The 24,375-nt window shown below is 45.2% G+C and overlaps 1 protein-coding gene across 11 annotated transcripts in view; it reads left to right on the plus strand.

Annotated features, from left to right (window-relative positions):
• The window catches only part of IQSEC1 (IQ motif and Sec7 domain 1), a 337,734-nt gene that overhangs the window by 114,318 nt on the left and 199,041 nt on the right, over window positions 1–24,375 (plus strand). Inside the window, exon 1 of one of the 11 annotated variants that reach the window (XM_017834890.1) lies at window positions 5,529–5,623. The exons of the other annotated variants lie outside the window; for them this stretch is intronic. Coding sequence (XP_017690379.1) covers window positions 5,595–5,623 — 29 coding nt within the window. The 5' untranslated portion in view covers window positions 5,529–5,594. Of the gene's footprint in view, window positions 1–5,528; window positions 5,624–24,375 lie in introns of those variants that run through there. 11 annotated transcript variants of the gene reach the window in all.

Raw genomic sequence — 24,375 nt, forward strand, 5'->3', positions numbered from 1 at the left:
TACTGGGGAAAATAATTTGGCTGGAAAGAATTTTCATTGCCTTTACTCCTTTTTCTGCAGCTCTTTTTCAGCTCCTCTGTTCTACAGGAGAATCAACTTCTAGTTTTAATGAGGAATGAAAACTTGCTTAGAAGCAGTTTGCCCCAAATAGCTGAAACTGCAAAAAAGTCTATAATTTATTATTATTTTTTTTAGTTTCTGTTATCCAGTGTGATCATTTCTTTGCCTGAATCAATACAAAAGGCAGTGGACATGATGTGCTGACAGTCTGGTTTTCGTGGCTGGTTCCTCGGTGTGTTTGGAAGGCTGAGCTGGGAGGGGGTTCCTCCCTTGGCTGGGAAGTTGTGAGTTCTCACTGGTTTTGTTTCTCCTTGAGAAGTAACTCCCCAGTCTGTGTTTCTGTGGCTGTGCCTGTTCCAGGAGCAGAGTTGATGGCTGGTTGGGCACTGATAGCCCCCTGTGTGGGGGTTGGAATGTGGGTGGTGGAACAAGGAACATCCCAGCTCTACATTTGGGGGTTGTTTGGACATTGAACTTAGTCAGTGGCAGCCACTGAATGGGTCAGGGTGGTGAGAACAGGCTGGTGCTGAACAGCAGTGCTGGGAGCCCTCTGCTAAATCCCTGGGCATTTGTTGTTGGACATGACAGCTCTCACTGCAGCCATGGGCTGCTCCTGCTTGCTGTGTTCCCAGGAATCCAAGGACTGGATAAGTTAATCTGATCCATAGCTACAGTACCTGCAGGGAGGGGGCAGAGGATGGACCAGGGGGGCCAGCAATGGCACAAAAGCAATGGGCAGGAACTGATGCCCAGGAATTTCCCCCTGGACATGAGGAAGAACAGGTGCAAAGAAGAGCAACGAGGCTGGGGAAGGGACTGGAGCACAAGTCCTATGAGGAGAGGCTGAGGGAGCTGGGACTGTTCAGCCTGGAGAGGAGGAGGCTCAGGGGAGACCTCCTCACTCTCTGCAACTCCCTGACAGGAGGGGAGAGTCAGGTGGGGGTCGGGCTCTGCTCCCAGGAACCAGGACAAGAGGGCTGGGTCTTCAGCTGTGCCAGGGGAGGTTTAGGTTGAATACTGGGAAGAATTTCTTTCCAGAGAGAGTGCTCAGCCATTGGAATGGGCTGCCCAGGGAGGGGGTGGAGTCACCGTCCCTGGAGGTGTTTAAGGTGGGACTGGATGTGGCATCAGTGCCATGGTCTGGGAAGCACGGTGGGGTTGGATCCAGGGTTGGACTGGATGGTCTCAGAGGTCTTTTCCAACCCGACTGATTCTATGATTCTGTGATTCTTTGCTGGGCAGTGACCCAGCACTGAACAGAGACCAGAGAGGGTGTGAAGTCTCTTCACAGAACCCTCTGGTCACAATCCTGTGCCGTGTGCTCTGGGCTGGCCCTGCTGGAGCAGGAGGTGGGACCAGATGAGCCACTGTGGTCCCTTCCAACCTGACCCACTCTGGGATACTGTGAAGCTTGTCTTTATGCAATTACTGTGTCCATGTGCACTGGTGAGCAGTAGGAACTTTCCAGCTCTCCGGGAAGACACTGGTGACTGCTCAGAGCTGTAACCAAATGTAGTGTGTGCACACTGCCCAACTCGTGTGGCCTTTTCAGGACAGCACGGGGTAGAAAGCTGGACTAGAGCATTTCCAGGCCAAATCCCTTATTGCAAACCCTGTACCAGTTATCAGCAGCATTTTTCACTCCTCTTCATTGTCACATGATGTGCTGATGTTTGGGGAGAAGAGACAAAATGGAGAAAGATTTTGGCCTGAGGTGTGAGCAGGCAAGTTGAACAGTGAGCTCTGGAATGTGCATCTCAAAAACAGAGGGTTTTGTAGCATCAGGTATTTTGGGCTTTCACTTACCACTGTAGATAGATGAGGCTGAACACTTAAAAAGTAGGCTGTTCTCTAAATATGATGCCTCTGAATGTTTGTCACTGGTTTGCAAGATCACACTGAGCTACAGAATATACACAGAGAGAATCCTCAGTGGGATTAACCAAAATTCTGTTTACAGTGTAGTGGCTGGTAGATTGGAAATGTGGGTAAGTGGGACAAGTATCATGCACTAAGTCTGTCTTAAGTGTTTAATACAATTATACTTTTACTGTGCTTTGTATTATTGATCAGGCTTCTCTGCTTCTAAAAGGCCAAAATACCATCCTTCCTCCTCACTGGAGAATTCCAGCTAAACCAGAGGAACAGTGGGAGGCTGGGACCCTCCTGAGGAGCAGGAACACCGAGCTGGGCAGCCTTGAGACCTGTTGAGCACAACAAATGCTTGCTGTTTTAAGCAGGCTGTGCTCCCTGCTCCCCCACTCAGACCCAGTTATTTATCATTTTGTATTTCAAATTAGTGCAGTTCTTCCCTGCTTGACTCCAGTTTGAATGTGCCTGAGGATATGGAACATGGCACAGTGCTGAAACCATGACAGCTTGGTGTGACACCAGCTGTGACCATTTCCTCAGGAATAAACCCTAGTTTCGGGTAGGCACTGCCTTCCCTGAAAGCAGCAGGTAAGAGCTACCACCACAGAAGCAGCACATAGTTTTGGATACATAGATCTGTTACTTGAATTAAGTAAAATTCATATTTCTGGCAGCTCTTTGAAATACAATTAGATTATAAAATGCCTGAGGAATAGTTGGACAGCAGCCTGCAAACTAAGGAAACAATCTTGCTGTAGTTACTTATCTCTGAAAGGCTCTAAAGACAAGAAAAGAAAGGGTGTTTATGTATTAGAATTAAAATTTTGTCTTGGTATAAAACCCACATAAGGAGCAAGTAAAGGATTTTCAGCAAATGGGGTTTTGGTGCAGAATTGCCATTTGCAGTAGCTGCTTCCTTGGAAGAACTTCAGCAGGTTGGGATGACACAGATCAGGTTCTTTCTGCTAAGGGCCATTTTCATACCAAATGGCATTGCTATGCTGTTTTGCCTGCAGTTCCAGGAAGAAATTGCTGGTGGAATTGCCATCCCACAGCCTTTCCCTAACCCTAAAGCACACAGGTAGATATTTTCATCTGCCAGACTTACTGAGGTTACTGACATTTGGGGTGTAGGCACAGAAATGGTTTTAAAATGCCCAATCCTGTAATGCTGGAACATATCCCAGTTCTGGATTACAAAGCAACATGGATTTATTGGTGGTCAAAAAGAGGTGGAACTAAAATTAGAATTAATTAGCATGGCTGCAGTTCAATAGTGAGCTGTGGCATCAGAGCTCTGGAGAAGTTCTGGGAGAGAAGGGCTGTGGGTGATCTCTGGGCACATTGCACCTCTCCAGGCTCCAAAACATGGGCAGGGGCCAGTCCTGTGCTGACTGCCAAGTGGAGAAAGTGCCCTGCCACGTTCACTTACAGAACCAATTCCATAAAAGTGAGGCAGGAAAAAAAGTAAGACAATAACATGTAAGAAAATGAAAAAAAGAAAAAGAAAATTAAACTCCTGTGTTCTGGTTATGTGATAGAGATTCCCCGAAAAAAATAAGCCATCCAAGAAGCTGGAATAAATTCAACCCATTCTAAACAGGCTTTCAAATCCAGTTCATTTCAGCCCATTTTCTTTCCTAGAAGCATTTCTCTAATGAAAACTGTTTTCCTGCCATTAGACTAATTTTCCCTCTCTGGTTAGCCTGTGCTTTATCCCATTCAGAGAATAATGGGCTCTATTATGTGAATTCCAGCTCTGAGGTTTAGACTTATCCAAGACAAATCTGGTTTGGGAACCTACTCACTATTAGCAGTAGTGAGATGGACTGGAGGAGCAGGAGGTGTAAATGTGTCACATCCCTTGTTTCTAATGCAAACCCCATCCTTGGACAGGAGCACCAGGCTGGTCTGTGTGCCCAAAGCCAGCTGTGCCCTCAGAGCCTACTCACAGCCCTGCCCTGGCTGGCACTGCCACAGCACACCCAGGGCGAGTGCTTGTGCTGTCTGTGCATCCCAGGAAAACATATTCCCAGGTTTAATTTTGTCACACATTTGCTAAAATACATGTATTAGCATTGGAGAAGGTGTATTTATCACAGGCTGTCCAGCTTGAGTTCCCCTGAAGGGAGGAGGGATTGCAGCCTGCACGGACAGCAGGAGTTGTGATACCCCACCATTCCCATTGGCACTTCCAGGAATCCCAGTGCAGGGAACAGAGTCTGGCACTATAATATGAACCTCTGTAGAGCACATTTAGTTTAGATCTCTGTTCTTTGTTGTTACCTGTAGGGGTTGACAGCCCAGGAGTTGTTATCCCTTCAGCCTTTGAGGCCATATGCACATGGACCACTTGGAAGTGAGGAAGTGGGTGTTGCACTGATTGCATCCAAAGAAAATTAAACCAAGTATAAAAGCTGCTCAGATAGAGCAGTGCCAGTGGGCCTCAGTTTCCAGTCTTGACCAACAGAAATCTGGCAAATCCAGATCTGACCACGTGGTGGGTCTGAACCACATCTCGGACCTGAGGCTTGGCCTTCCTCCTCGGATGTTTTGAGGGGTCACTCTCACTTCAGTCATGTTTCAAACCATTGGATTGAATTCTGCTCTTTTGTGTTGAACCACCACTGTTTCTGCTTCCTAATATCTCAGTCTGAGAATTGAGTCCTTCACCTTGAAAGATCATCCCTCTCTTTTTTGTCTCTTGTATGGACTGTACCCCAGTCCGCTGCCTCTGGGGTGGTACCTGCATTGCTGCCTGACATCCAGGGATGCTTCCCAGAAGGCACATCAGATCTTGGCTCTACAGAACCACGTGATCAGAGCTATTTTGGTTTATTTTTCTTCAGGTTTTCAGTATCTAACAAATAATTGTGACAGTATAATCTGATTTTCACACAGTGGCAGTGTTGGTGTTTAAAAGGCCAGCAGGTGTTGCAAAGAGGGTGTGTGCTATTAAGAAACAAAACAAAACCAGGTGTCCTGGGGATTTGGAGAGTGTGATCCTTTGTAGCTGTGAAGGGTGAAAGATACCTTTCCATTTACCAGCAAAGCAAAGAGCAGCATGTGTGTGGCATGGTTTGCTCCTCACCTGCGTGGCACCAGGGACGTGTGCCCACACTGAGGCCACAAGGGTACATCACAGAGCTCCATCTTTTTAGGTACTGGAATAGATAACTTCAGTATAGCATTGGGAACAGGCATCTCCAGGCCCTGTGGTCCCTCTGGGGAGGATTCTGCTCTGCAGGGCAGACACAGCCCTGGCTGTGGCCGAGGGCTGCCCGTGGTGTCCCTGCTGTGTCCCGGGGGCTGTGGCTCTGTGGGAGCTGTCCCTGTTTGGAGGGCGAGGGCTGTGCCGTGTCCCCCAGGGAGGATGGATGAGCTCTCACTGCCATCTCTTGGCAGCAGCTCCAGGATGAGCCACCCTGTGTGTTCAGCACTCGGGGATGGAGATATTGATGTCAGCACATCGCTGAGCCTTGGTCAGAACAGCTCTGCTGGTTGTGACCCAGATACACTCCTGCCTCTTCCAGCAGCTGGAGGTCTGGTCGGGCTGGATTTCTCAGGAGCATCACTTGCTGTGGAAGCTGACAGGCTGCCCTAAGAGGGGGGATTGTGTCAGCCTTTCATGACGTCACTGAAGTTCGTGTACTCTGCTACTGATGCGTTCCTGGAAAGGCCTGAGTTTAAGGTAACCTGCTACAAAGCCACAGAAGACATTTCCTCTTGACACACAATTACTTCCCTCTCATTCATAGAAGCTTGTTTTGCAGTGACTCTTTTCTATTGATCTTTTTTCTCTTCTTCAGGCTGTAGTCAGTGATTTCATTCTAAAGCTTAGATTACTTCTGAGAGTATCTCAGTAACACGGTGTGATTCATCACATTAGAATATAGAAAGGTTGGAAGCCTCTCCTACTGTGCATAATGTGACAAGTACAAGATTTAGAAACAAAAAAGGCCTGGTAAACTGTGACTTTTGCTTTGGTGTTACCAATGCAATGATTGAAACAGGAGGGCTTTGGAGGGGTTTTACCTCCCTGTTGATGGCACGTGAATGTACAGCTGCCAAAGCCAAGGGGCTGGTTGTACCTGGAGAGAAGCAACACAAAGTGCTGATCCCAGTCTGCATTACTGGTGGACAGTCTAACTGGGCAGACTGGTTTTAGTCTGTGCCCTGCTGGGGTCAGCCTGAAGGCTCTGTTTGTCTCAACAGTGGCACAAGTGTCCCAAGTGACCTGACTTCCCTTTCAGCCCTGCTTTGCTTGCCCTGGATTTGGCAAAATGGATGAACCGGAGCTTCCAAATCAGCTGAGTAATCCCTGTCTGGCACCAGGGAATGTATGGGTTGCATCCTGTGCCTGTAATTCAGTGTGACACAGCAGGGATGGCAGCTGGGACCCGGCCCCTGTGTCAGCTGGCCCAGGCAAATCCCTGCTTTCCCTGAGCACTGCCTTGCAGCCCTTCCTCAGAGCTGGGCTGCCTCCTGACCACACCACCCTCCTAAAGATCCAAGGGCACAAGCTGGAAAGTAAACAGCCAGTTGTGGTGCTGGGTTTCAGATAGGGATGGTGAAAGAGGACAAACTTGGTAAGAACTGGTGTGATTTTGCCTCTCAGAAGCTTGAACAAATATGCTTGAACATAACAGCAAACTTCATTTTCCTGTAATACTCTAAAATACATTTGGTATGATTAAAAAATAGTATTTTTGGAAAACATCCTTCATAAAAAGGACAGATCAAAATCCATTCTTACCTGTACCATCTCTTTAAAATATTTCTAGATTTCTGAGGGTGTCTATTAGCCTCTGAAGCCTTCTGGGGGGTTCAGACTCCTCCTTTTTCCTTTTGTTATGTCTTACACTAAGATGATGTGCTTCCAATTTCCTGTCTGCTGTTGTAACAAGCACCTCTGACTTTTTCCCTCTCCTTAGAAACAGGTGGTTCTGTTTTCCTCTCTCCAGTTCATGGACAGACACACACACAGGATTTTTATCTGGCTCAGTTGTTCTCACCATGGCTTTCCCTGTGCAGGACCTGCCTTTCTCTTTTATCTCCAGGCTGCATTCTTGTCCCTCCTGAAGGTGGTATAAACATCCAGTATTGCTCATCACTTTGCTCTTTTCCTGCCCTTTCCCACCCCGACTGACACGTTACTGTTTCACTGACCCTGCATAAGGTTTAGGCAAAGATGACTTCAGTTAAACTTGCCCCTGGAGACCAGTGGGTGTGTTTGAGTGCAAATCTATGAATAAATAATGTCAGGTCACTGTTATTCATATTTTTTTCTGCTTTCCTCAAGAATGCAGCTTTTTGAGCTGTGTGGTTGATGCTTTAGATGAGGAGTTAGTAAACAGCTTGTGCCAAATCAAGGCTGAAATCAGAAGTATCTAAAACTTGTCAGTGACTGTAAGATTGCCATTTTTTGAAAAGTAATCAACATTTAAAATTGCTCTAAACTGGAAATGGTGGGCACTGGGGGAGAGGGATGCTCAGATGCTTTTACCTTTAACTGCTCGAGGACTCTCTAGCAGTGGGACATGTTTTGGAAAACCCCACTTTGGTCTTGTTCACCTGCCTCCCCTTATCAGTATTGACAGGACACAGATAACAACAAATGATTGAACTTCCAGTGACTGAACTTTCCATTGATTACCCCCCAACTCAGATTTTCCTGCTCCTGCCCTTCACTTGGTTTTCAGTGTAACCCCACCATAAACATCACAGTGGTTGTTTCACCTGTGCCTGTGAAAAGGGAAGGAATTATTGTACCATTTCCAGGATTTTCCAAGGCTGTTGAAAGATCAGTTTATGGAGAAAAAAAAAAATTGACTGGAGGAAGATATAGATCCCCTTCATGGAGAGCTGATAGCACTGGTGACAAGCAGACAGTCTGGGTATTGTTGTTTCCTATATATAGGAAAGAGTTGCAGTCTCTTTTCACAGAGGAGACGGGGCAGTGAGATTTATGTTCAGAAAAGTTACTTTGTACACTTCAGAGACAGTTTACTGAAGCTAAATTATTCAATTACAACAGAATTGATTGAATAAACCGATTTCTCAAGGGCAAACAGCACCTTTGTTTTACATGGAGTATAAAATCAACAGCATTAATATTTATAGGGACTCTTTTGGTCTGAATGAAACTGGTTTAAAGTACCACTGGTTGATTTTTTTTAAAATTAAAATGAATCAACCCACCAGCATCATTTGAGAAGGAGGAAAAGGAAATACAGTTATCTGTGCAAACAAAGGAACCTGTTTTAGGGCTGATGGGAGCAGTTCCAACCTGCCTTCTGCTGTGGGGTGTCTGTAGTGGGGGCTGGGGAATATTGTCCCTTAAACTACTAAAGGCTTGTTCAGTACTGAATGTTGTAGCTGAGCATAATAATCAGATTTTATTATAAATTACTGAAGTTGGGGCCATTTAGAGTGAATACCTGATAATAATAGGGAACTCTTGATCACTATCCAACAAGTCACAACCAGTGAGTGGGGTTATCTTGTTTGGATTACAAGTTGGATTACAATCTCCAATTACAATTTGGCAATTCAAGTTAGAAGTTGAGTAACCTTTGCTTGGTTTTCAGTTAATTTTGTATTTCTAACAGGACTTTTATATGCTACAGCTGCCCTTATCTGTAATAAATTAGTTGTAAAAGTTCTTTAAGTGTACAGTGCTTAAGGGGCTGACTCAGCAATGTCAGCTCTGAGGTGTCAATAGTCACGGTGTGGAAAACCCCAGAGAGTTTGAACTGTTTCAAGGTGTTGACCAAGGAATTGTTCCTGTCCCACCACAGAGGGAACTCCTCGTGCTGCTTTTCAGCTCCCACTCTTGTGGCTGCTTGAGGTTTTTTTAAAATTTGTTTTGTCTTTTAAAATAGGATATTGGATTTTGTGCAGCACCCAGGAGTTCTTGTCTGGCAGTTTTGTTTTCAGTTTTGACATGTAAATTTCCTGAATATTCCCAGCCAAAGTGGAAAACAAGAGCCATTTTGGTTGGCTCTGGTCAAGGACAGAGTTAATATAATGTTATGAAGTTTGGAAAATCTGGTGGGTTTGGAGCAGTTGCAAAACAACTTGTTGCTGTTGTGATAGTAAAATCATAGAATGGTTTGGGTTGGAAGGGAACTTAAAGCCCATCCATTCCACCCCCTGCCATGGGCAGGGACACCTTCCACTAGACCAGGTCCAACCTGGCCTTGGACACTTCCAGGGATGGGGCAGCCACAGCTTCTCTGGGCAACCTGTGCCAGGGCCTCCCCACCCTCCCAGGGAAGAATTCCTTCCCAGTATCCCACCTCAGTTTCCCCTCTGGCAGTGTGAAGCCATTTCCCCCTGTCCTGTATCCCTAGGCCCTTGTAAATAGTCTCTCTCCCTCTTTCTTGTTGGCTCCTTCAGGTCCTGGAAGGCCACAATTAGGTCACCCTGATCAAGCTCACAAACCAAACCAGGGCCTCAGTCATTAGTGCAGAGGCATTAATGAACTCCTGGCTTTGCAGACCTCTTAATATTGACCACTGAAGGGAAGGTCCTTTCCAGGTCCATTTCCAAGGGTTGGTCTCCAGTTCTGACAGCATAAGAATCCAAGAATTTCCTTCCAGCTTAGCTAATGGCTGCTCAAATTCACATCTGGTTTCCTGCAGAGCTCCCCATCCCCACCACTGCTGTGTCTGTCCCATGGACACTTCCCTCTGCTGTGTGTCAGGGTAGGATTAAGAGCTAAAGAAACCTGCTAATTACTTAGTGGGATCAGCATCTGCTAATGAGCTGGGGTACAACAGTCAAACACTGGTCTGTAACAAATCTGCCTTCAGATAATTTGCTCAGAGCAGATTTTTGTCTGGATGAACTAGATCCACGCTTCACTTGAAGCAGTCACCTAATTAAGAGCATTAACAGGGAGGGGCTTCACTGACAGCAGAGGAAACCCCTCAGGCACCTGCTCCTGTTCTGTGACACAGGACAGGGACTGGCCCCTGCCCTACACTGGGGTGGGGGGTTTATCTGGAGAGAGAAGCAAATAATGTGAAGGTGGTCATGACAATATTTTTGTTGGTGCCTTGTCCCACTGACTGCAGGTGGAGAGTGGATGAACAACTTCCAGTTCCAGCCCCTGATCATGCCAATGTTGGCCAAGGCATGGATCTGGAGAAATGTATGTCACGTGTTGATTTTGAAAGATGGCTTGTAACCTTGGAGCATTGCTGTCAGCTTCTCAAGGGTGTGACAAAAGATTGATGGCAGGTCATGTCTTCCACGCCTCCCAAAGAATGCTGGATTCCCAGGATACTTGGATTAGGAAAACTGGGCTAAAAGGGAAGTAGGAGGCCCACATGCTGTCCAAGTGTTATGAGAGCTGTTATCCAACTAGCTCATTTCAGAGAGAAGGCACTAAAACCCCTATTTATAAGTAATATTCCTGTAGAAAAGTGTAATTTGTGGCACTCTGTGAGCTAATTACAGTCATTGAAAATCCCAGCAATGCGGGAACACTTAGATTAAGAAAAGAAGCATTAAGAGCTTAACACTTTCAAGCTGTCAGAATAGTGACCCAGAGAAAGCAGGGAAGACAACTGGAGCTTGGTCCACATGGGTAGTGAGGCCCGGAGCATAAAATGGTGCTGCCTTAGCCATCTGCAGGTGATGGGGATTCCTGTCCCATGAGGAAATGTCTGGATAATGAAGGAACACATCAGTAAACCCATGGCTCTTTAGTGATTCTGAAATACCAATTTCAATGCTTTCTTAAATACGTGGGGGGAGGGGATCACATTATAGCAGAATTATGGTCCTGGTGGCTGATAATGCCTTTTTGTTTCATGCTCAGGGGTGTCACCGTGGCAGGGGACAGTGGAAGACTTGGGTGAAACAGATGTGAGGGTTGTCATTGTTTTCGTGATCACTTAGTAATTTTAGTATAAAAAACAATTTCACTGGAAGTTTCTTTCCCAGGCACCTCCCTTTTGGGGACAGCAGATTGAGGGGGGGATTCTGTCCCTTCACTCTGCTCAGGTGAGACCCCCCTGCAGAGCTGCTCCAGCCCTGGGGAACAGCACAGGGAGGACATGGAGCTGCTGGAGAGAGGCCAGAGGAGGCACCAACAGGATCAGAGGGCTGGAGCAGCTCTGCTGGGAGGGAAGGCTGGGAGAGCTGGGATTGTCCAGCCTGGAGAAGAGATGCTTTGGGGTGACCTGATTGTGGCCTTGCAGGGCCTGAAGGGGCCAACAAGAAAGACGGAGAGAGATTATTTCCAGGGGCCTGCAGTGACAGGACACAAGGAATCACTTCAAACTGCCAGAGGGCAGGGTTAGATGGGATATTGGGAAGGAATTCTTGGCTATGAGGGTGCTGAGACCCTGGCACAGGTTGCCCAGAGAAGCTGTGGCTGCTCCATCCCTGGAAATGTCCAAGGGCAGGTTGGACCTGGTCTAGTGGAAGGTGTCCCTGCCCATAGCAGAGGTTTGGAACGAGATGGGCTTTAAGGTCCCAACCCCAACCAGTCTGTGATTCTGTGTGACTGTTTTTAAGTCCATTGACACGTGAAAGCCTTAAACACTCGGAGCATGTGCTTTGCTTTTACAGCTCCCTTCCCCTCTCAGAGAGCTGGAAGGCTTTCAGTTTTGCAGATTGCTTTGTTCCTGGCTGCCAGATGATTTATTTTTGTGGCAGAGGTCAACATTCTCATCAAAGGAACGGGTGATGCTGGCTGGTTTAGGAAAACAGTGGTGTTTTCTCGTGGGGGGTGTCCCCAGGAATGGCCATATCTTTGCAGCCTGTGGATAAGTCAGGAGAGTTCCAGCCCAGACAAAACAGTGGCTTGTCCTTCCCCACCCAAGGACAGTGTGGGTGTGCAGGGAGCCAGATATACTGAGGGGAGGAACACAGACTGCTGGAGCTGGGGCAGGAGGAGGGAGCAAAATGGGCAGAGAATGGGATTTAGCAACCAGAAGGTGTAGGGTTGGGAACGGAATATGAAGGCAGGTCAGCAAGGATTAAAGAACTCCAGTTTTAATGAAGATTGAGGGGGAATTGCTGCCAAGAATGCAATTTTGGCTACACTCAGGAGGGAATGATAAACCTGAAAGGTGGTGCTTGACAGGTGCATTAAAGATGCTGCCTGGAAGGGAGAACAGTCATCCCACTGGAGAACAGCAGCTTCCATCAGGCAGGGGGAAGAGAATAACAACATGTGGGCCGTTTATTTGCCGGATTTGGCCTTTTAATTAAAATAATAAATAAATATTCTAAAAGTTTGATGACTGGGAATGTGAAACTTGTTAGAAACATATTAGAGCAAAACTGCAGCTCCATGGCTGTGCTTTGAGGCTCTGCCCTTTGTTCTCAGCCACAGGGCACTGCTTTTGTAACTGGCAGGTCCAGGGTTTGATGCTTTGCTCTTCTAGTAACAATCTTCTAGTTATTGCTTTCCATATTCAAGGATGCAATAGGTAGTCAGAATGTCAGAAAAATCGTAAACTGCTTGTATTTATCATTATAAAATAATTCTGGGGGATTTATGGGTCTGCTTGTGTGACTAAGATTGAGTCTGTTGATAAGAATTTAGTTCCCTATCTGCTAGACATGAAGAATGGTTCCTGGGTGATAGAAAATGAGAGGAGGTAGGAAAGGGAATTCAATTCATAAGCAATTCAGTTTGCCTTTTGTTTTTTCCCCCTTTCCCTGCCCTGGCTCTGTTGGTAGCTTTGGTTATTTCCAAATGTAAAGTGTCAGTCTCATCAGGGATTTTTGCCTGAGCAAAGACGGTTGCCTGGGGAAAAGTCACTTTATTTCTGTTTCCCCATCTGTTTTCAGAGATTGTTGGGTTACCTTGAGAATGGATAAAAATGACAGTATAGTTTGTGGGTGCTGCCTTAAGAGGTGGAAGCCCAGGGCTGCCCATTTTCCTCTGTGCCCTGGGTTTCTTCCCCAGAGAGTGGGTCTGTGTGTCCGAGACCTTTCCTTTAACCATTAGACAGGGAATAGATGAAAAGAGCTGTCTTTTGAAAGTCAAAAACACTGCTTTGGCACTATCAGATTTGCTCTGATATTTCACAGACATGAAGTGCTCAAATTTCCAAAGATTTTTCTTTTCATAATAATCTTAAGGAGGAAAAAATGCCAATGTTTCCTCTTCCCTCTGTATATCATTTTTCTCCATTTCCTGCTGTAATTTTCTCCATTTCCAGTCTTCCCCCTCCCCAAGAGTTTTGTTCTTGGGGGGTTTATTCCAGTGTTCTGCTTTTAAATCATAAAGCCAGAAGGATTGGCCTGGATTCCTGATGCCCTGTCATGCTTCTTACATGTTGTCCCTTGGCAAACGTGACACTCAATGGCCCATTTTTCACATCTGTAATTTTTATGCCAATTGGCTACATAAAAAAAGATGTCCTCCAGACTTCATAAAGATAAAAGTTAACTTGAAAAGATGTTTGGATCTTAAAGTTTCATTGCTATAACCACTGTTGAACCCACTGCAAACGCTTGTGAAGGCAGCAAAAATTAGCACACTTGAAAAGAAGATAATGTAAATAATTAAAACATAAAACGATGCTTTGTTAATTAAAACATAAAATGATGCTTTGTTATTTTGTGCCTCGTTTGGCTGAGCTTGTCATAACCTCCACGAAGGCTTTTGATTTCTAATGCTAAATAGAAATTCATATTTATACAGCCATTCTCTCTCATTCCACAGCATTTATATGTATTCATTGTTATACCAACCAGTCTGACAAACTGGCAGTACAAGAGATGAGTAATTAAAAGCTCAGGTACATCGTTTTTTACCCATGAAATTTTTGCTAGAGGCAGCATCAGTATTTCAAGTCAATCCCCCCTCCCAGCAGCACCTTTGGAGAGCTGAGGATGCACTAAGTGGAGCTTTTGTTTTTAGTGCAGGGAGGTGGCCACACTCCAAAGGAATTGGCTGGAAAGAAGCAGAATAAAAGACCTTTTGCCTATTTTTGAATTATTTTTTTTTTTCCCCCAGTGGGCCATAATGGGCATGGTTTGGGGAAAAAAAATTGGAGAAAAACCTTGTGGTATCAGCCACACTTCCTCCAGCACTTTCAGTGTGGGATGTAGAAACGTGAAGGTCAGGGATCCCACACCTCCCAAATCTTTTCCAAGCAATTTGTAATCCTGTGTATAAAACAGACCTATTTATAGGCAGAAACACATGTTATTGGAGGGTTCACTCTGCTTTTGAAAGGCTCTGTAGAAACAGTGATTGTATCTCCTCTGGTGTTTGTTTTTTCCCTCGTGCCTCAGCCCCTAAGATGAAATTCTGAGTTACTAGACAGGAGTAAAACCACTGCTCAGGGTGGACTGAGAGGGCTGGGAGTGGCTTCGAGGCACTGTTGATAAAAAATGATATAAAGTCCATTTCTTTTTGATGGTAATTTGTCTTTTGGTGTCTCGTTATGATGGATGTGGAGCTGAGTCAGAACTCCAAACTTCCAACAACTGTACCCAGTGGAGTGATGAAAATATCCATCAAATTAAATTCCTTGTTCTTTCCCTTGCCTTATTGCCCCTCTAAATGGCACTCCAGGAAGCTCTGCATATTTGAGGCATGTCAAAGCCACGTTGGATATTTTCTGTTACATGCACTGTAGGTCAGTTCTGGTTCAGTTTGCTCTCAGTCTTTTCTCTCCATGCACAGAAAACCTGCTAAGGAATATTCATATTGCCTAAACTGGCATTTCAGTAAACACTTTGGCTTCATGACTCTCCCTCAGTTGATTTAAATATTTGAAGTTACTGATAGATTCTAAATTACATTCAGTTGCACAGAAGCTTTACTGAGATTTTATAGAACTTGAGTTTAAGTTGATGGCACTGACTAAAGCAATTTATTGTTCAAGAAATGGTGTTTTATGCAAAACCTTAATGTAAAAAGGAACTGATATCTTTTAGATGATCCATCAGCTTTGGCTGGTTGCCCTGAGTTGCTGTGCATAGAGTAAAACAAAAATTATTTATATTTTTAGATGACAGTTCAGGTCTTGAGCATGGGCAGGGCAAGGGCAATGCAGGATTTTGTGTGCTGGGCAGAGATGCCTTCTGGGTTGCTTGTCAATCCATCAGTGTTTGGAGCCCCCCACCCAGAGATAAAGCCATCTTGCAGTGGCTCAAGGCTTTGAGCAATGTCTGGTTGGGTGCCCTTTGTGCTGGATGTTGTGTCTTCTGGTAATCTCCAGATGTGCAAATAGGAGCTGAAGTGAACTGTGAACTGGAGATATCCCAGAATTGTCTGGACACAGTCCTGCTCTGGGATGACCCTGCTGGATCAGGGAGGTTGGACCAGATGACCCACTGTGGTCCCTTCCAACCTGACCCATTCCATGGTTCTGTGCTGCCTGTTTGCCTGCCTGCAGGGGTGGTGGCACTTCATCCCGTGGTGTTTGTGCTCAGCAGTTCCTCTCCAAACTCCTCTGTGCCCCTCTGAGAGCCCCTTGGATGGACCTGCTGCTGGTGGGCAGCCTCTGGTCACCTTCACCTGCCTCACCTTGCCAAGTGCTGCCAAAGTTTGATTGAAAGGGCATTAGTCTGTGTCCATGACCTCGTTCTACGTGCAGAATTGTAGGTCCTCAGGTCCTGCTGGGTGTTGGTGTTTCCCCCTGGGATGTGCAATAATCCCACTGGAGCTCAATATCCCAGGTCAATCAGGTGCACAGACCTGCACGAGTCAAATGGAAAAGAGCCAATCCAAGCCCTGAATGTGAGGTGTGATCTTGAGAATCTCAATTTAGGTGGTAGGAAAGTGGCATCTTCAGAACTGTGGCCATAACTGACTGTACCAGAACAACCCTGGAAGTGTCCAAGGCCAGGTTGGACGGGCCTTGGAACAACCTGGTCTAGTGGAAGGTGCCCCTGCCCAGGATGGCCTTCAGAGTCCCTTCCAACCCAAACCATTCCATGATTCTGTGAACCCAGTGCTCCCACATGGGCACTGCCAGCAGGGCTGTCTCAAGCACAGTCCCCAGCTGTGGTGTGTGGGACCTCCAGAGTGGGATTTGGACACAAATCTAGCTCCCCTAGATAAAACACCTACACAGGCACAAGTGTGCACTCACATTCATAAATGACAGATCCAATTGTGATCTTTCTGTTCTATTTTTGTTTTAAGAACTTGTAAGGAGTTAAGAAAAGACTGACTTTGTGAAATTTCAGGTTATGTGAACTTACATAAAAGGAAAGTGATCCCCAGAGTGCTGCTGGTGTAGCTCTGATCCAGCACTGGATCCATATATTAACTAAGAATTCACAGACTGTGGAGAGTCTTGTGTGTGCTGGGTGGAAGAATGGGAGTGCCAGCTGCTGGCTGTCAGTCTGCCTTTATCTCCAAATCCTGTGCTGGAATCTTTACAGGTTAGTTGTACACACATTGTCGAAGCCAGAACTGGAGATGGGATCAGATTCCCCCTCACTCACTGTCAGCACAGCAAGTACCAGGGGACATTTATGGAACAGGAGAGGCAGCACACAGGTTAACAGGGGCTTCCAGAACGGTTTGGGTTGGAAGGGATCTTAAAGCTCATCACCTTCCACCCCCTGCCATGGGCAGGGACACCTTCCAGCAGCCCAGGTTGCTCAGATTTCCAACCCTGTGGGTTAAATGCAGGGGGCAGGAAAGCAGCCCTTTGTTTTCCTTGGCACATGTAGAAATGCTGATCGGGCCCAATAAAATAACAGGACACTGCTAAAACCTGAACTGTGATCTGCATATTCCCGTGGCAGAAACCTGGCAGGTCCTGCTGCCAGAACACCAGGGAATGCTCCTCACAAATGTCAGTGAGTGAGTTCTTTGTGCTGGCCTGCCAGGCTGCTGCTGCCACCTGCACAGTGTCTGCAGGCAGTTTGGAGATGGATAATGGATTAAGGGTCCTTTTCCAAAGAAAGGAAACAAGGTATGGCTCACTCAGATTGTTTCATATCCATTAACTCCATCTAAGGATTAAGTGGGAAGTCCATTCCCCTGTTCCACAAGCTTGGCTGGAGCTCACAGGGCGTGTTGCTTGTGCCAAGGCTGTCTTAGAACTTCAAACTGTCCCATTTCCAACCAGTCCTTATTTACCTCTGCCAATTCATACCTATTTCTTCTAATGAAATGATGCTTTCCCACTGCAATAGCTTTTTCTCTGTTCTGGGAAAGAGCTTTTTTAAGAATAACACAGAAATCTTTTATGCCATTACAAAGAAATGAGTGAAGATGGATATTTCATGTATGTGCAGTTGAGATATTTGAAACATGAAGTTTTGCTGCATTTTAGGACATTGTAGCTGCATTCAACAACTTATTACCTTGAGGAGTTGAAGTTCATCACTCTTTACAACACTTTTTTCAGGCTTTGAAATGCATCAAAGGCACCCCAGAGGTGGTTTATTGTGCTGTGAAAAGGGATCGATTTTTATAATGCAGTTATAGGAATTGGGATGTCTCAAGGCAGCTCTCAGCACTCTATTGCAGTCACACATTGGAGAATTTTGCTTTTAAAAAACAAAACAACAAAAACCCCACCCCAACAGCCACCAAAAAACCTCTACAGAACAAAACCCCCCACCCCAAACCAAACAGGAACCCCAAACAAACCATCCTGGCTGACAAAATCAACGTATGGACTGTTCTTCCCTAAGGAAAAGACAGCGAAAGGGTTGATTTTCAGAGCTTAATCATGACTTGGACCAACACTACAGCTATTGGCATCCAGCAGTAGTTGTGGGTCAAAAGTGGGTCTGCTGCTCTTATTTGTTTTAATAAAAGTTTAGGCAGTTCCCTTTGGATCTCCCACTGCTGGCTCTGGTCTAAAGGAGGAATTTTTTTCATTGCTTTTTGGTTTTCTTAATTTCAGTCTTAGGTTTACTGATGGAATTCTGTAGTTGTATGGGGTTTGATCTGTAAACCTCCAAAAAAGACTAAATTTCTATTTGTTTTCATAAATACTCGAGTAGGTCTCTTTAATTTCCTCAGTGTTTTTTTTTCTCATGGCATTTTCAAGTGCAAGTTTCCAAATGGTCTTAAAAGTTTCCCAACCATAGTTAATAAAAAAGCCTCAGTTGGATCTTACTGTTTCTTAAACAAGTGTTTTCCTGTACCCACTTTTGCCATGCTGGACATTTTTCTGGGAGTGGGAGAAGGCCCCAACTGGTCCTGAAAAATGGTGAGAGATGAATGAACGTCCTTAATTCAGCTGGTTCCTCTGTGTTGATATTCTGGGTCTGTTCTACCAGACCATGAGGAGTTTACAGAACTTACTGTTCTGCTTTAAAAACGTGAGTTTGAAAGCAGATACTGCTGATCATTCCCTCTTAGTCTCTGAGGAACAGGAAGAATTATTTCCTTGTGGTTTTCTGTGCCAGAAGAGCTCAATGAAATGCTGGGATAGTGACTTGGGATAACAGCACTTCCAGAATGTTTTGCATCGAGTTAACTAATATTTGGATTTAGAAACTCTTGGTAGATGGTCTCTGGTCAGAAGAAATGATGAAGTACCTCCTTGCTGGGTGAATTTTTTGAGTTTATCTCATGTGTTAAAAGTTAAAATGTCATTATGCTGGATCCCTCCAGTGCTGGCTGGAAAGGAGCAAAATTAACTGAATCATGTTCTCCCAGATTCCCATCAGAGTATTGCTTGTGATTTTCCTGATACTGCTACTGTGTATTCCCTCTTGCACGGCTTCTGTGGCTCTGCACGAAGGGAATGGAGCAGGAAATCTTTTCCAAAGCCAGACATTGCCCTCTTCTGGATCCTGCACGAACGATGGAAAACCGTGATGCCCCGGCACGTGGGGAGTGTCAGCCTCAGGAAATTAAACCCGATCCCTTTGTCTGGCATGACTTTGTCACTCGGAAGCTTTGATGAAATACAAAAACTGAACGGAACGTGTCTGGTGAGAGAAAGACATTTTGGGGTGACAAAACCATTTCATTCAAGGTGTTCTTGTAGCAGAAGTTCTCCAAACAAGGGACCTGTCTGCTGACTCACCAAAAGGGTTATTTATAATGTGGTGGTGCTTCAAGCAACATTGTTTTTAGCAGAAAACAATCTGTTCATCTGCCTTCTTTCAGCAGATGCTTCGTGTGAGGGAATAGTCAACTTATAAAAAGTTTAATAAGATGGTGAAGCATATGTGCACTATAAATACCCTGCAGTTAAACAGGCTGGAGTTTGAAACTTCCCATTTGGATGTTTTGCTGAATATCTTGCTTTCTTTTTTAGAATGACCTTTAACTAGTGGACTGAAATGCTTGATGTAGACTGTGTTAAGATCTGTTTCTCTAGGGGGGAAAACTACACTTGAGTAGTGCTTAAAAGATGACAATAATTCTCTGAGATATCTATTATTGAAACCTGCCAGGTTGTTTAACTTCTGAAGAACATGGGCTTGGTGAATAGCCTTCAATCAGCAGCTGAAAGAAATAACTGCTTTAACAGCAGCTTTTTATACAGAAAAGGAAGAAAAAGGCACTTCAGTGGTTCCCAAACTCTCCTGAGGAGCTGCATCTGTTTTGTGCAGGATCTCAGGTACCAGTCATAGAAGTTTCCTTGGATAAGTGAAATTTCACTGGGTTGCTCCATTCTGATTTGAAAATATGTGACCTTTTCATACTCTCTAAAGCAGTGAAAAATAAAAATCTCCAAAGGCACTTCAGTACGTGAATTGGATCTGTTAGAACAAAATGCTTCCACACTGATCCTGTTCCAAGCAGCAGGAGGAGGGAAGGTGGGAGCCAAGGGGAACAAAAAAACCCTTCATAACCACATTCCTAACTTCAAGACCACCAAAAATAGCCACGTTGCTTCTTTTCTACTGGATTCAGGCAGCACTGAGGATATTGTGAGACAGTCTTTGTTCTGAGCATCTCTAAGCTATTAAAAAAAACAAACACAGAAAGCAACAAACCCGAAGCTGAACGCCAACACCTTTGCATCTTTTAGATACAATTCCTTTGCTGCAGATCTCTCTACTTTGACCGTGCAGGGACTGAACTTCCTAAAGGCAGTAGTTTTGGACCTGGCCAGTTGCAGTGTTCATCTCACTGAATTTCTCCAGATCTAGACATTTCATTCACCTCTTACTCTGTGTTGGTTCATAGTTTTATTTATAGCAATTCTTTCTCCAAGTGGAGTCACAGGTTTTCATTAACCTCTTGTAGCAAGGTCCATCATGAATCAATGCTCCTTCCTTACATGAGCTAAGTTATTGCCACTGGAAACTCTGAAACCTTGCCCTATATTCTGTGTTTAAGTTGTCTAATAAGTTAGGTGAACACCTAAGATTTAGACAGACAAGCATGTTATGCAATTAATTTTTATTTAGAAGCAATTTTTAAACTGCATTTTTGCAATTTACAGGTGCCATTTTGATCTAGAAAGTGATCCCAAACAAGTATGACAAGTTCCACTTTTTTTTGTTTGTTTATCAGAATGCTTTGTAACCCCATGCAGGGAAATACTGTGTTACAATCAGATTTTTAAATCAGTCTGGGCTGTGATATTTCAGAGTAGAAAGCAGGGAAGGAAGGATGAGTTCCTGTCTAACTTGCTCTCATTCTTTTATATCTGTTTATAAATTCCCATTTTGTTCATTTGGTTTTGTACCTTTCCTGCCTCCAAGAAATCAGGACAGAGGTTGGTCCTGCAGCAGGTCTGGTTTAATAGATTATGTTCCCCTAATAAAGATTTTAGGCAATAGCTGGGTCTCTGTGTGGGTGAAAATAGTGAAAATCTTAAGTTTTATCTAAAGTCATCTAAATACACATCAAAGGACATGGCCTTGGGGAAGGAAAAATCCATGTGATTAATAAGAAGTGCTGAATAAGTCGTCTGTGGTGATGTGGGTTCGCTGTGATCAGTGAGATGCTCGTAGTGCCTCTGGTGTGTGTCTGGGCTGCAGTTCCATGCACAGCCTTCAGAACAAATGTTTCATTTCCAAAAGGCAGCTTTCATTAGGCAGTGACTCAGGGAGCTATAAATACCCCTCGGATCAGGCAGACTTGTGCCATATTGTATCAGTGTCTGAGTAAGGCAGCGAGTGAGAACTGAGTCACTGCGGTGACTCATGTCAGACCTGGCTACGCTCCACAGCACCGAACCTCCTTGGGACTGTGTTTGGGAGCAGCCTGGATGAGAGGCAGTGCAGGGATTGGAGAGGAAAGGATGCTCTGGCGTGTTTGTATCAGCTGATGTTTGTATTCGGGGGTGAGTAGCCGGTGTTTCGTGGCCATCTGCCCCCCCCAAGGCAGGAGGGCATTCCTTCACCTGCCAAGGGAAAAATTAACGCTGAGATGGAGCCTCCCAAGAGGAGGAACCTGGGCTGTCCCTGGGCTGTGATACCCCGATGTTGCCTGACACAGAGCATGGCAAGAACCATGCCACCAGTTCAAGAGGAGCCACCAGGGGCTGAGTTTTCCCTCTGAGGCAATTTGGGTTGTTATAGCAACGAGGTGATTTAGGTGTGCACAGAATCCCAGATTGTGCTGAGCTGGAAGGGACCCACAAGGATCATCCAGTCCAACCCTCAGCCCTGCACAGGCCCATCCCCAGGAGTCACCCCCTGTGCCCCAGAGGATCAGCCAAACCCTCCTGGAGCTCTGGCAGCCTTGGGGCTGTGCCCACTTTCACTTTGAATAATTTTGCATTTTTTGTGCAGATCTGCTCACTCGGCACCTGTTGAATGCACCTTAGAATATATGTTATTGCAACATGACCATTACTGGAACACACATTGCCCTGGATTAAAAGGCAACCCTCTGGTTTTTCCACTTCTTTGGAATGGAATAGCAACAGCACTTCAGGGAGTTCCAAGATTTATTATTTAACACACACTAACCCTCGGTTTAAATTAAAGACTAAAGTCTGAACCACCTACATTAATAACTTGCCATCTTTCTTGTTTTATTTTTAAAAACCTCTCTTATATCCCTGTTTCTAATTATACCGTCTAGAGAAGCCATACAGACTGGTAACAAAGAGTTCACCATACATTGAGAAAGTAGAGCTCAGCTCAGAGCTGCTGGCGAGTCTGTTGTGTTCTGCTTACGAGGGATGACTCACTCTTGGCATTTAAAGTTCCTTCATTTGCCAAAAGCGTTTTTGCCCAAACTCAAGCGGGCAGGAGGCTCACAGCTGCCTCAGGTTTGGTGGCACTGCCTCTCTTCCTCCTCTTGCCTTTCTTCCCCAAACTGACCAGGTCGCCCCTTCTTCCCGTGCTTCACACAGCATTCAGCTCACCTGCTGGATCTCTCAGATCCCACCCTGCCTGGTGGGAATTAGGCAGGATGGATGGACTGGGGGAGAGCGTGTTGGAAATTTAGTCCCAACCCCAGAAAGACTTTTCCCATAAAATACAGTACTAAAGTAGTCTGGCTGGAGCACGAAAAATCAGAGTCATTAAGGCTGGAAAAGACCTCTAAGATCAAGTCCTACTATTTGCTCAAAAAATAAAATACCCTGGTTGCCCATGTCCATTAAACTTCAAACTGAGCTGAGCAGTTTTTCACATTTAAAGGTATTTATCATTCCTAAGCTGACCCCGTTAGCCTTGGCTGGCGAAACTTTCTTTCCACGTTTACTTTGTGTTTGAAGTTTGTGTCCTGGTTCGTGCAGACCCCTCAGAGGAAGGGCAAGCAGTGCTGAGGTAAAAGAAAAACCTCTCTCATTTTTTGCCATTCCCTCTGAAGGCATGACCCTCATGCCACTCCCCCTCTGCTCAAACACTAAACAGGGCTTTTCGTAGGACTTCTCCCCTTGCCGAGCTGCCTCAGGAGCTGCTGGCCTTGTTCTGCCCATGGATTTCTCTCAGCAGCCTCAGGAAGTGCTGGTTTTGTCCTATATAAGCAATCCACTGTATCTTTGTGATCTTCTTCAGCACTGACAAATTTAGACTATCTTGAAGACATTAAGAGTTCTTGGAGTTGAACATTCCCACACTGAACTGTGTCAGCTCTCAGTCTGGGCCCATCCAGAGGCAGAGGAATGTGCCACTTTATTATCTGAAATAGAATCCTAAATACGAGCAATTCAATTTTTTTTGTTTTCCCTGTTAGTTTTTAGGGGGCATCAGATGGAGCATAAATAAGAAATATCATTATAAAGTAGCTCTTTGGTGAGGCTGAGGGGTCAGATGTCTAGGAAATAGCTGCATAATCCATCAGATTAATATTAGCGCTGTCAGAAAACTAGTGCTGTTCTGACATATGTGCAGTTAGTTCTAGATTTTAATTTTTGATTGCATTTTAAGTTAGGCTAAAATTAGTATTTTTCTGGAGCAAATGCCACAGGAAATGCCTAGTTTATTATTTAGTTAAATGGAAGCCAATTAACATTTTTTTCCCAGCAATAAAACTATTCTTTGAAACGTCTTTGAATATATTTTTAAAAGAACAAAACCCCCCTGCACTAGTGGGGGATTAATAGGCATGTTTTTCTGGAATTCAGCTGAAATCCCGCAGCCTCCACAATTTAGCAAACAGAACAGATTCACCTACTGCACCTTTGGTTCTCTAGCTTTTCTAGTGACAGTGGCATCTTGCCCTGGTCCTCACTGATGTTCTGTCTGGCCAGAGGAGCACTGAGAACCCACCAAGACAATTATGTCTGGAAGTTGCAACCCAGTAATCTGCTTGGTAAAGTTCCTTCCATCATGTTTATTAATAGTCCTTCAATGATCCTACTCCTGTAAGGAAGGAAAATTTGAACTTGCCATGAAAAACTGGTTAAGAAAATAGAAATATTGATAAATGCTTTGCAATGTTCTGGCACAGAATGTGGTTGATAGTGAGCTCATCCAGATTTAAAAGGCACAGTCATGGAGGAAAAATTTACCTGGGCTTATTAACTTCCAAGATGCTCCTGTGGTTGGAGCCTCAGTGAACTGTAAGTTCTTGGAAACTGGAGATGGATTGGGGTGTGATTGAATTGCAGAAGTGTTCAATGAGTGGCCTTGGAGATCATCTGCTCCAGCCTCGTGCTCAGAGTAGGATCAACCCTGCAACTGGACTGGTCTGCTCAGGGTCTGTCCGGTCAGATCTCGAACACCTCCGAGGCTGAACATTCCATGACTGCTCCAGGGCTCTGTCCAAGTGCTCAGCTGTCCTCAGAGGGAAGAAGTGCCTTTTGGTCAGGCATGAATTCCCTGTCCCAGCTGGACAGTTGTCTCACTGCAGTGAGGAGCTTCCTCATCCTCAGGAATCTCCCCCAGGCACTGGAAAGCTGCTCCTGCCTCCAGGCTGGACACACCCAGTTCCTTCTGGTGCCCCTCTCTGTTGGTGTCTGTGGCACTGTGTGTTGGTGTCTGTAGCACTGTGTGTTGGTGTCTGTGCCAGTGTGTGTTGGTGTCTGTGGCACTGTGTGTTGGTGTCTGTAGCACTGTGTGTTGGTGTCTGTGCCAGTGTGTGTTGGTGTCTGTGGCACTGTGTGTTGGTGTCTGTAGCACTGT

The sequence above is a fragment of the Lepidothrix coronata genome, unplaced genomic scaffold (genome assembly GCF_001604755.1).
Source record: "Lepidothrix coronata isolate B3197 unplaced genomic scaffold, Lepidothrix_coronata-1.0 Scaffold244, whole genome shotgun sequence".
Lineage (NCBI taxonomy): Eukaryota > Metazoa > Chordata > Aves > Passeriformes > Pipridae > Lepidothrix > Lepidothrix coronata.